The sequence below is a fragment of the Budorcas taxicolor genome, chromosome 8 (assembly GCF_023091745.1).
Source record: "Budorcas taxicolor isolate Tak-1 chromosome 8, Takin1.1, whole genome shotgun sequence".
Taxonomy (NCBI): domain Eukaryota; kingdom Metazoa; phylum Chordata; class Mammalia; order Artiodactyla; family Bovidae; genus Budorcas; species Budorcas taxicolor.
The window spans coordinates 44,591,375-44,605,154 of record NC_068917.1 but is presented as its reverse complement, the minus strand read 5'-3'; the positions used below and the strand labels follow the sequence as shown (position 1 = coordinate 44,605,154).

At 40.2% G+C, this 13,780-nt stretch overlaps 1 protein-coding gene across 1 annotated transcript in view; it reads right to left on the bottom strand.

Moving 5' to 3' along the window:
- LOC128052052 (histone-arginine methyltransferase CARM1-like) overlaps window positions 1–13,780 on the bottom strand; it is a 172,123-nt gene that overhangs the window by 37,440 nt on the left and 120,903 nt on the right. Inside the window, 2 exon segments of the mRNA XM_052644521.1 lie at window positions 1,904–1,994; window positions 10,303–10,480. Coding sequence (XP_052500481.1) covers window positions 1,904–1,994; window positions 10,303–10,480 — 269 coding nt within the window.

Here is a 13,780-nt window from a genome sequence, read left to right as displayed (position 1 = left end):
GAGAGAAATCAAAGAGGAGGCCGAGGGATGTGACTAGAGGCCGTGAAATACAGACAGCTCTTCTGAGGAACTTCACTGCAATAAGTTAAGTGGTGGCTGACTGGGGAAGTGAGGTATAAAAAAATTTTTTTTTCTGATGGAATGAATAGCAGCATGTTTGCAGGTTTGATGGGGAGACAGCCATGATTGTTAATATTGTCCAGGTATTAATAAGTAAGATGCCAGCAGATGGTATGGTTGGGAGGTCACATAAGAAATACCTGGACAATTAACCTCCCCTATAAGTCTGGCATACTCTGTCACCTGAAACTCCTATCTCTCCAACTTGGGCATTTAAAATAGAAATATTTAGAGTCTATATGACCTTAATATGGCATAACTGCTACCCGCTAAGCACACACATACTCATACACTAAGAGGCCATTCATCCCCATTGGAAAGTCTGGCTTGTAGTTTCATAATTACAGATTAAGCAGACTCTAGTAAGAAAGCCAATTTTGCGAGAAAAAACTAGGGAGAAAGAAAAATCGTAACTCTGATCTCACTCCTCACAGAACTCTATATAACCCAAGAAACCAAATCATCTCCTATTTTGCTTCTCCTGCACCAGAAGATGGCATTACCAAGAAAAAGTCCTGGAAATCAACTTTGGATATCTCTGCTGGACAGCTCTGCATACTTCAGCCAGAACGCAAAGGTTCTATTTTAGCACGCATCCTAATCCACGTGTCCACACCTGCGCTCCTTCCTACACACCTAACATTTGCACTCAGATGGTGTCTATTCTGTTTCTCCTTCCCATGGGTCCAACACCATCATTCTCCTTTTCTCCTTCTAAAGACCAATCTCATGAAAGAAAGGCAAAAAGAGGACTTCCGTGTGGTCCAGTGGTTGGGAATCTGCCTGCCAATGCAGGGGACATGGGTTTGATCCCTGGTCCAGGAATCATGCCACAGAGCAACTAAACCCTTGTATCAGAACTCCTGAGCCCGCACTAGAGACCATCCGCTGCAATAAGAGAAAGTGTGCACACAGCAACAAAGACCCAGTGCAGCCAAAAATAAATAAGTAAAAAAGAAAGGCAAAAGGAATGGTGACTTAACATGGTCAAACTATCAGGGGTTTTATGTTAGCTTTCATTTTACAAATGAAGAAATCAAGTCTGGAGGGTGACATGAACTGCCCCAAAGTCACCAGCTAAAATTAGTAGGGAAGCTCCAGATCTTTTTGATCAACTCCTTTACATCAAGGTATATAGGTTGATCTGTTCTCTGACAAAGGCATGTTCTTGCAGAAACCATAGTTTTGGGCCAAAGGAACAGATGAAGTGGAAAGAGGAAATGGTAGGCAGGGGAGGATGCTATTAACTTTAGCATTAGGGCAGTATTTTGAATGGTAGCTCCCTTATTTGTCTATTTCAGGGGCTTCTCTGGTGGCTCAGATGGTAAAAAAAAAAAAAAAAAAAAAAAATCTGCCTACAATGAGGGTGACCCAGATTCAATCCCTGTGTTAGCAAGATTCCCTGGAGAAGGGAATGGCTACCTACCCCTGCATTCTTTTCTGGAGAAGTCCAAGGACAGGGAAGCCTGGTGGGCTACAGTCCTTGGGGTCTCAAAGAGTCAGACACGACTAAGCAACTAACACTTTCACTTCTATTTCAGTAATTCTCAACAAGGGGTGATTCTGCCTTCCAAGCGGATGTTCGGCAATGTCTGGAGATAATTTTGGTTGGCACACTAGTGGGAAGCGTGCCTTTGGCACCCAGTAATACATGCCAAGAAGGCTGCCAAACCTCCTACAGTGCCCAGGTCAGTCCCTGCCTCCAATTTTTGATCCACTGTGTCAACAGGTTAGGAATGTTGGTTTACTCTGAAAAGGAGGAGAAGAGAGAAAAGAACATTATCAAAAGTTGACTCTGGAGCGGTGTTCCATGTATAGCTGCTCATCAGAAAAGGGGGCCAAGTGGATGTCACTGAATGTTGGGAACGTCATTCCTATTGAGTAAAAGACAAGAGGCTCAAAGACGACACCTACTGCCTTCTGACTGAAGATGCTCACTTGCCATTCAACCGGTTCCATTCTTTCATTCCATCTCAGTCACCATGCAACAGGCTAATGCATAAAGCTGCCTCAAAGCAGTGATAATAAAACTAGGCAGCAAAAAAAACAAACAAACAAACAAAAAACAACTAGGCAGCAGACTGGAGGCCATATAAGAGACTATCATCAGTTCAGCTCAGTTCAGTCGCTCAGTCGTGTCCGACTCTCTGCGGCCCCATGAATCGCAGCACGCCACGCCTCCCTGTCCATCACCAACTCCCGGGGTTCACCCAAACCCACATCCATCGAGTCGGTGATGCCATCCAGCCATCTCATTCTCTGTTGTCCCCTTTTCCTCCTGCCCCCAATCCCTCCCAGCATAGCAAGTCACAAAGCTATGCTGTAATGAAAGCTTAGAGTCTTAGGTGAGGCCTTTAAGCTGGCTGACTGGCCTTCTCAGCTATTGGCTTTTTCCTTTCTCTATGTCTGGTGCTCAGAAATCTGGGCATTTCCGTCATTCATTTATTTATTTATTCTTTTCATTTGTGTTTATTTAAACACAGTTCTCAAAACTTTTGCATGAAACTGGCCTCCTTTGGTAAGCAAGCTGCTGCTGCTGCTGCTAAGTTGCTTCAGTCGTGTCCGACTCTGTGCGACCCCATAGACAGAAGCCCACCAGGCTCCCCCATCCCTGGGATTCTCCAGGCAAGAACACTGGAGTGGGTTGCCATTTCCTTCTCCAAGGGGACCTGAATATAATATTTAAAAAATGAACAAAGTCTTCAGATCATTCACAACACAGGTATGGTGCTCCCTTCTTTTTTCTCAAACTCTGAAGCACCCAGTTCTTCCATATAGTCTTAAAGCTAGATCAAGAGCACATTTGTGGTGGAATGTATTCGTCACTTGCTGATAACTAGTTGAAAGACCATTATCCCCTTGTAACAGCCTTAAGAAATAGCTTTTTGAAGGCATATATTGTGTAACTCATTCCCTGCTATATATAATACAGATTACACAAAGGCTGACAGATTCACATTTATATAAGCATTAAGCATTTGCTGTATTGAAAGATCTTTAGTTTTAATACTAGCAGTAGAGAGTTACAAAGCATAATTTTTACCACTTAATTGCAGGTATAAAAAGCATGGTATGTTTCGTGGACTGGAGGAAAACGGGCCTTTCTGTCTTGAATTTACTACTGACAATCTAATCTGAACAGTTCTGCTAAGCATTGATATGTTAGAAAGAAATGTAAAAATCAAACTGTACTGTTGCTTTTTGCCACTGGTAGCATTTTGCACACAGGCTTTGATCTTCAGAATACTCTGGATTCAGGAAGAAAACCATTTACATGAAGTTCTACACAACAGAAACTTTTCAGCAGTCAAAATTTTAGACTGTAAAATAATACATGCAAAACATACTTTTCTGAAAACACTTAACCTTGAACAAAGCGCTGAACTACACAAATGCACAATGAAAACAGCATTTCAACTCCACCAAAAGTAGTCATCATAAAAGGTGTAAGTCACCTAACTTCGCTAGGCACTGTTCACTTTTTAAACAGGAGATAATAAAAAGTACTGTCCACAAACAATATCCCAACTCTAGGGCAGATTTCAGGAAGTCTTCATCTTCATGCTTCGGCAGTGACAAGGTGAGTATGATTAAGGTTTGGAACATGATCTGTACCGTCCACGACTATAAGAGGGAGGAGGTGACCATCTTCTCTATATCTGACCCCTGTCTTGAGCAGCTCTCCATCCTCCTCCTCCTTTATACGATATGCTTTAATAGTCCCGACCATCACAGCCTCAATCATATCCTCTGTCATAAGTAAACTCAATGGTGTGAGCTGCCACAGGTAGCTCCCCCCATGTAAATTCCTGGTTGGGGTATGTGCTCTTTTTGTTAAAGAGAGATCAACTCTAATACTATCTCCATCAAGCTCAATCCCACTGACACGCCCTTTTGCTTCTTTGGCATCATTGACATTTTCCAAGTATACACAGGAAAATCCTCTTGAATGTCTAGATTGCTGGTCATATACAATAGACACACATCAGCAACTGGGCCATATTTAGAGAACACTTCTCTTAGATTTCTTTCTGTAGTGGACAAGCTCAACCCAAATACTCCAAAACAACAGTTGGGATCAAGATTTGCCCAACTGCCAACATGACACCTATGAGTTCACATGGGAGGATGACTGTGGCAATGCCATCCTCCATAATCTCCACTGTAAGATCTGCTATGGGACCTACTGTGGGAGCGGGACTGAGATCGTGACCTTGTATAATGCCTTCAAGAACTTCATCTGGATCTATACTTAGATTCAGATCTGGACTTGGACTTTGATCTGAAATGCCTGGCATCTTCCTTGGAGTGAGACCTTGCAGGGGTATGCCTTGCAGATCTCCCAGATCCATGGGCACCTTCACTTTGGAAGCAGAATGGTATTCCCATCTGCTGTAGCTCTGCTTGCCACTGTTGCTCAATACTTCTGCTGTTGCCACTCGACGTGCTTCAGTTGAAGCTGCCAGCCTCTCGTGCCTTCTATACAGAGGCTCAGCTGCAGCCTTGCGTCTTGTACCATGCACCAGTTCCCGAGCCACAGAGAGCTGAAATGCTCTGTGCTGCCTCAGAGTTCAGGCTCTCCATTTATTTTTTTATTTTCTGTAAAAACAACTTTGCCATAAACAAATCATTTCATTCATAGTATTTTCAGAGGTGATCAGAGAAAAATAATCTACATTCAATCCTCCTATCACATTATCATTAGTATTTTCACTCTCAACTTTGTTGATGTAAAACCTTACTATCATTTTAAGTGCTATTAGGATCTGTGCTTATGTGCTGGCTCACCATTCTCCATGCCAGGAAGCCACACTTGCATTTTGTTCCTGACATTTGCAATTAAAAGGGGAAAACGCATTTACTTTAGCAGAAAACAAACACCTAGGCTAGCATGCCTGAAGTTGGGCCTTTCTGGGCAGGCAGATGTGGTGATCAGCATTATAGCACTCACTATCTAAAAAACTATAAATCCTGTAATTATCATCATCATTCTAATAATAGTATCTAAAATTTCTTGGTTATGTCAACCCTGTCTTGAACCTTTCCATTAGCTTTCCATGTATTAATTCATTTAATTCTTACAAGAATATAAAGCAGGTACTATTATTATATTCATTTTATAAATGAGAAAACTAAGAAACAGGGAAATTTAAATGATTCAGCCATAATCACAGAGCTATTAAGTAGAAGGAAAAAAACTCAGGGGATAATTCCCTCCTATAGTCAATGGTCTCATACTTTAGCTATGTTCCCTTTGATGTCTCTTAAAATTGAACAAATCATTTCATTCATAGTATTTTCAGAGGTGATCAGAGAAAAACCATGGGTGTAACATCATTCACATTTCTCCATCTAAATCTCAAGAACTGTTGTCAAAACAGTAATGACTGCTGGTAGTTTTTCAAATTTCAAGGATATTAAACAACTTTGGAAAAGTCAAATGTATCATTATTTGTGTACACTTGTCAGGTTTCAGAGCTCTGAGCCCAAGTCTAACAGGAATTTCAAAGATATCAGATGAAATGGAGGAGAGGAACTCATCAAAGGTAAAATACAAGAGAAATTCCAAGAGAAGACGAAAATGAGTCTTCTGATTTAACATACCCATTACATGTCCTAGAGAAGGAAATGGCAACCCACTCCAGTATGTTTGCCTGGGAAATCCCATGGACATAGGATCCTGGCAGGTTACAGTCCATGAGGTCACAAAAGAGTTGGACAGGGCTTAGCAACTAAACAAATAACAACTACATGTGCAGCATGGCAATTTAAAATGTCTCACACTAAGACAACTAAAGAAAAACTACTAAAAGCATCAAGATGGAAAAAGTATGCCATTCTAACAGTTCAGAAGTCAGAATGGCATTGGACTCTCAGTAACACAGGAGACCAGATACTTAAAGATGCCTTAAAAATACTGAGTAAAAGTTGCTTTCAAGTTAAAATTCTCTATCTAACAAAACGATAATGCAAGGACTCAACAAACAAAGTAACTCTCAAGCATCCTTTCTCCAGAAGCTATTGGAAAATATTCTTTGTTGAAAGGAATGGTGTAAATCAAAACAGAGAAGACAAAAAATGATGACCAAAAGTCAAAGTAGAGTAGCCGTACAATAGGACTAGAGAGCCACCAGTTCGTGCGGTAGAAGAGGACAGAGAATTACGTGAGAATTCTACAAAATAAACACTGATAGGCAATCTGTCAGACCTGTTAAAGCATGGAAAAAATCAGTCATGAGTATATAGAAAAAAAAAAAAAGGCAATTAACTCTAGGAAGAACAAAAGATTCCATGAAAAAGATACATAATCATATGTAACCTGGTGGGCTACAGTCCATGGGGTCACAGAGAGTCGGACATAACTGAACACACATACAGAGAGGATGCACCTACTGTATCACCTGACTCAGCACTGAACAGTATTTACATTGTCATAATGATGTAAACACTGATTATTGATTTAAACCAAGTAATAATGTAGGTCTATACTGCCTTATATTTTTTAAAAATTCTAAAATCCAAAAAGCTCTGCAAAGCAACAGATTTTTGTTAGGTTTGCAACATTATATGATGGCAAGACCTGACCTGAATTGACTTGAGTTTATAGTCTTTACTTATCCCTCCTGAGAAGCCTGTATGCAGGACAAGAAGCAACAGCAAGAATGGGACATGCAACAATGCTGCTGCTGCTAAGTCACGTCAGTCGTGTCTGACTCTGTGCAACCCCATAGACGGCAGCCCACCAGGCTCCCGTCCCTAGGATTCTCCAGGCAAGAACACTGGACTGGTTCAAAACTGGGAAAGGAATATGTCAAGGCTGTATATTGTCACTGTGTTTATTTAACTTTTAAGCAGAGTACTTCATGGGACACGTCAGGCTGGATGAATCACAAGCTGGAATCAAGATTGTCAGGAGAAATATCAACAACCTCAGATATACAGTTGATACCACTTTACTGGCAGAAAGCAAAGAGGAACTAAAGAGCCTCTTGATGAAGGTGAAAGAGTGGAGTGAAAAAGCAGGCTTAAAACTCAACACAGAAAAAACTAAGATCATGGCATCCAGTCCCATCACTGCACGGCAAATAGATGGGGACAACAATGGAAACAGTGACAGATTTTATTTTCTTGGGCTCAAAAATCACTACGGATGGTGACTGCAGCCATGAAATTAAAAGACGCTTGCTCCTTAGAAGAAAAGCTATGACAAATCTAAACAGCACATTAAAAAGCAGAGACATCACTTTGCTGACAAAGGTCCATAATACTTCAAGCTATGGTTTTCCAGCAGTCATGTACAGATGTGAGAGTTGGACCACAAGGAAGGCTAAGCACCAAAGAATTGATGCTTTCAAAGTGTGGTTCTAGAAAAGACTCGAGAGTCCCCGGGACAATAAGGAGATCAAACCAGTCAGTCCTAAAGGAAATCAACTCTGAATACTCATTGGAAGGACTGATGCTGAAGCTCCAATACTTTGGCCACCTGATGTGAAGAGCCGATTCACTGGAAAAGACCCTGATACTGGGAAAGACTGAAAGCAAGAGGAAAAGGGGGCGACAAGAGAATGAGATGGTTAGATGGCATCACTGACTCAATGGACGTGAGTCTGAGCAAACTCCAGGAGATAGTGAAGGGCAGGGAAGCCTGGCATGCTGCAGTTCATGAGGCTGCAATGTGTTGGACACAACTTAGCAACTGAACAATAACAACAATCCATACCAATATGGACTTGGTATCCATATTCGTGTTTTGTTGCAGAAATATTACATGTTTCATTGTGGAGTGTTGCCTCAGATCCCACTGGAGGAGTGAAGTATAACATATGTTGTGTTATTCTACAGCCTTTCCAAAGTCCTCCAGATTCTGAATTCTGAAACATACCTGGCCCCATCAAAGGTCTGGATAAGGGACTGAAGACCTGTATAAATACATCAAGAGGATGGGGTGGGGGTTCCTCAACAAGAGGAGTTGCTATATAGGAGAGCTAACATCTCAACCAGAGGGTGACAAGAAGAGCAACATGATAATTTTACATGGAAATGTGTAGTTAAATAATAGAAGCAATAGAAAAGAGAGCTGAAAAGGAAAAAGCCTTCAGGGAGCAGTCTTGGGATTGGAAGAGGCATAGCAGAGGGTTACTATTTTTCACTGTCTTTTTATTATTATGTGATGTTGTAAACTATGTCTTATTTTGATGGAAAATAAAAATAATTTGGAAAAAAATCAATCATCCTTTCCCTCAGGAATGCACAGGGTAGAAGGCTGATAAAATCAGTATTCATTTCTACTTGTCTAGTTAAAGATACATCACCCAATATAAAATTTCATATATGTCCCTAATATCTGGGGGAAAAGGATGCCCAGATATTAAGTCCAAATATTCAGCTTAGGGGGCAGCTCATCAGATGCATGTGAATTAACTTTGTTTAAAATCTCATCATACGAAGACACCTAACCATTGGAGAAAAATCCAGAAAAGGTATAAAAATTCTTTCCTCCTCCACTGAGGAGGAAATCCAAACAGCTGTTCCTTTGCTTTCATCTCCCATAGTTCAATTTTATTACAGACCACAAGGCTTCCAGAATCTTCCTTGACTGTTTTATAATGGGAATGAGAACGAAGTTCTTAACATTAGGCATACTTTACCTAAGCTCATTTATTTTTGCATGCGTTTTTTAAAAAAATGCCTATTGGAAAATCCCTAAATTTTGAAACCTGTAGGCACCCCACTCCAGTACTCTTGACTAGAAGGCAAGAGTAGGCTGCAGTCCATGGGGTCGCCAAGAGTCGGACACGACTGAGCGACTTCACTTTCACTTTTCCCTTTCATGCACTGGAGAAGGAAATGGCAACCCACTCCAGTATTCTTGCCTGGAGAATCCCAGGGACAGGGGAGCCTGGTGGGCTGCCGTCTATGGGGTCGCACAGAGTCGGACACGACTGAAGTGACTTAGCAGGAAATTACAGACAAACATCAACCTTTACTTATATGCATATATACCAGGTAATCTGGTGAGTACGTGTTGTATTTTATCCGATTTTGTCTTCATTGGGAACTAGCAGCGAGCCGTAACGATGGTAACTTCAGGTCAGTATAACAGGGAAGGAAGGAGCTGCCAGTCTCACTAGAGATACAACTGCTAAAACTGGCCGGTTATTTTTCTAACTCTCACTTGAAGAAACGTGTTATTGGAATACGTCCCCTCTCTGGTGAAGAGCGGAAAGTTAGTGTGTGTGCAAGGAGTTGTGAGTATGGGTTTCAGGGCCAGACAGATCTAGCATCAAATCCCTGCTCTGTGACTTATTAGGGTTCTGTCCCTGCCCAGCTGCTTTCCCTCGCGGTGCTTCAGTGTTCTAAGTGGGGACTGTCATACTGTCTCCTACCGAGCCAGGTCTCATTCTTGGCACTATTGACATTTTGGGCTGAATAGCTCTTTGATGTGTGGGGGTGATATCCTGCACATCAGAAGATATTTAGCAAGTCCCTGGCCTCCCCCATAGGTGCTGGTAGTACCTCCTTTGCCAGTTATGACAACTCAAAATGTCTTCAGACATAACTAAACATCTTCTGGGAAAGAAGTATAAAATCACCAAGAATCTCTGCAGTAAACCTTCAAATAAACTGAAAGCTTTCATTACTCAAGCTTTGTAAGGTTTTCATAAAATAATTTATACAAAGTCTGCTTAGCACACACAGATATTCGGTCAGCACAAAGAGAATATTGAACTTTATCTTATTATCTCAATTACACGTAGTGATCATAGGGAAAGAAACACAGCAGAAGAGAATATGTTAGAAAGAAGAAACGAACACCAGAGACTTTCTCACACTACAGAAGGCCAAAACTTGAAAGGGCTTTAGAGATTACTTTTAATAATATAGATGAGGAAGCCAAAGTCACAAGATCAGGCCAAGTTAGCTAAGACAGAAAGTGATTGCGTCAGGACAAGAACACATCACTTGGAACTGGTCTTCTAACCATTCTGAACACCACAGCCATCAGGGTCTTTTGGGGACTAGCTCAATTATTATGGGAGAATAAGATGAGGAAGTCAAACACCTGGTTTAACAGAAATGTTCTTTCCTCCTTTCTGTAAAGGATTGAATATAGGGGAAGGAAGATGGCAAATCTTACAGAAAAGTTAGCCTACTTTCAAAACCAAGAACTAGCCAGCTCACCATTTGTTTTCAGCCACTTTTTGGAATGAAGGTAACTTTCCAGCATCCTTTCATTGAACAGCATGTATCCCATTGGTTCTGAAATGATTACATCTACAGCCTCAGGAAGTGAGATTTCTTCAATTTTCCCTGGCAAAACAGTGATCTTGTCTGAAAGGTTGTTACTTTCCACTAGCATCTGAAACAGATAAAATGTACCAGTACTGTTATACAGAATCTTATGAAAAGTAGGTTTTATAGATTAGGGGTTGGCTGGGTGATATGGATGAGAGGGAAGTGATTTATTTGCTTCTATAATATTATACAGATATTTTTCTTACTGTACAAACACTTCATGTTTACTGTAGATAAATTAGAAGATACAGATATGGAACAAATAAAAACATCTATAATCAATGCCACATACAAATAATAACTATTAATAGCTTTATATGTATCCTTCTAGACTCTATAAAAACATACCCTTATATACACATACATACTGTATGTGCGGTCTGTGTATGTGTGTGAAAGTCAAAGTTGCTCAGTCATGTCTGACTCTTTGCAAACCCATGGACTATAGAGTCCATGGAATTCTCCAGGCCAGAATTCTGGCAAGGGTAGCCGTTCCTTTCTCTAGGGGATCCTCCCAACCCAGAGATGAACCCAGTTCTCCCGCATTGCAGATGGATTCTTTATCATCTGAGCCATGAGGGAAGCCCGTGTGTGTATATATATGCACATGTACTTTGGGGGATTATTAATGATTTCAGTCTATTTCCTATTGTTCTACTAGCATTAAGGATGCCCAAGAGTTCTGTACAACAATCTTGCGTAACATAATAATCCTGATCCTTATTAAATCATCCTTTGATCTTTTGATTCCAAAGATAAATGATACCATGCTCATTAGCTTTTTGTTAAAAGCACATTTTACAGTTATGTATTCATTTTTCTTTGATGTTCTCTGTATTATATTTAATAATTTTGAACTCTGTTAAAAGAAGGACCTTGACAGGAAATATGGTTATGTATTTCTAACATATTTCTTCTAAATGTCAAATACAATAAGGTGATTATATTATTACATTTATGTCTTTCTACTGCCTGAAAAAATATTTCCTAATAAACATCTTATATGCACCATCACAAATATATACAGCATATTGCTTTTCAAGCTGTGCTTTCCTGAGATTCTTACGTCTTTGCTCATTGTATTCATGCATATTCAGAGACCCTTCATTTTGTATTTTTGACCCTTTCCTCATCCAAAATGCAATATACCAAGCATCTGTCATGATTCAGTTGCATTTTCTCAACTTCTGATCACTTCTTCCCAAGATTAGGATACCTTTCACTTTGAACTCGATCTTCTAGGATGCTGCTCAGTCACATTACACCACAAGCTTGTTGAATGTCTTTTCTACCTACATTTTCTTTAAAAGAAATGAAGTAGTCTCTGATCTAAGGAAAAACAATGAAAACTATTTGAACATGCCATCCACTGTCAATACCTACCCATGCACAAGGACTCGAGGAATTCCATTTTATTATTGTTCTACACGTGCTTGTCAAGTTTAGGGGGTCTGTGGACACAAGGCCTAAACGGTAAGGCTTTAGGCGGCCTGATTTTCTGAGTACATTCTTTTCTCAGGAGAGCCCTTCTCCTGAATGGCTGTAAGCATGGCTCCACGTGGATGACTATGCACAGCTTCAGGTTTTCTCTCTCACCTGAGCACTGGCCATTACCTGGACATTTCCACCAACCTGGCAGGCTATCTTCTCAGTCTCAACAATTAAAGAGCCAATCTCAAAACTCCTTCTTGAAAACTAGCCATTTATCTAAATTCCTTTAAAATCTTCATATGATTTTGTATTTTCTTGATTCCTTTTTTGGTTACCAATGCCATAATCCTCAATATCTTGGAGGCACACATACTTGTTTCCCGTGGACAATTAGTTACTATTTTCTCTTATTTCTACTTTTCAGATATGTCTCATTTCCACCTTCTTCTTTCTGCCTGCATCAACTTGTCCTGTTCCTAATAACTTCAAATCTGAAATTTAAAAATAGCAGTGACATAATGAAAATAATAATAGCAGTGCCTACACTTCACAGGCCTGCTTGAGGCTAAAACAAGATAAGTCATATTAAGGGTCATGTAAGTATTAAATTACAATTGTCATGTTATTTCTATTAAAGAAAAGCATTCACTAAAAAAGAGAAATGTAGATGAGTAAAAGCATGAGAATAAAAATCACTGTATTCCCATCACCCAGACATAGGCAGGGAATATTTCCTAGCACAATTTTGAGTGTATCTCTATTTATAAAAATACATACTTTTCTAGTAATATCTCATAATCTTTTTACATGTAATATATTTTAGACCAGTTTTCTGAATATTTTCTACCTCATGGCATACACATAAAAAGTAACATTTTTATGAATAGTAGTGATAACAGGGAAGGATGCCTGCAGTTCTGAGACATTTAACCTGGGGTTCAAGCCCCATGAGACCCTGACCATCTCCCAAGAAGGCAAAGGGCACCAAAACATTCTTCCTGGCACATTTTTCCAGAAGCTCTGTTGTTGATATCTTTCTATGAACTGCTCTAGAATATAAATTTTATTGGCTGTAGGGTACTTCATAATACACTTTGATTCACTAACCAATACTATGCTACTGGACATTCAAGTTATATCAAATGTTTCATTACTACAACAGTATATTGACAAATAATAATGCAGTTCAATCTGGGGACATACTTCTTACAACTCTGTTTCAAAGTTAAAGGGTCCAGAACTTTTAAGGGTTTCAGGTTCACATTGTCCCTTTGCCTAACGGAAAGGTGATTCCATTTCTAAATTACAAGCCCTTTTTAAATTCCACTTACGGGGTGTGAGGATGTCTACATGACTGCAATGTGTAAGTGTGAAGTGAAGTTGCTCAGTTGTGTCCGACTGTTTGCTACCCCATGGACTCTAGCCCACCAGGCTCCTCTGTCCATGGGATTTTCCAGGCAAGAATACTGGACTGGGTTGCCATTTCCTTCTCCAGGGGATCTTCCCAACCCAGGGATTGAACTCAGGTCTTCCGCATTACAGGCAGACACTTCAACCTCTGAGCCACCAGGGAAGCCTCATCAATTTGGACCAGGATGTTGGAAGGGAAATTTTTCTGGCTAAATTTTGCTGGAGGGACTAATAAGATGGGATGGTCAACAGAGTGTGATATCCACTCTACATGGAGATTTTACAGAGAATAATCAGGGACTCTTAAATCCTCAGGAAGATCAGATATCTAAGAAGGTTTGAGAGAGAGGATGCTATGAGCTGTCAGAAGGGCGATTTGAGGTTCACAGGAAAGAATTTGCATTTTACTATTCTTACAGGTAAAAAAGGACATACCACATATGTGTAAGCGAATAAAAAGGCTTGCCTTCGGGCCACTGCATCTTGTGACTTATTTTTCCTTAATTAAAAAAGAATTTATTGG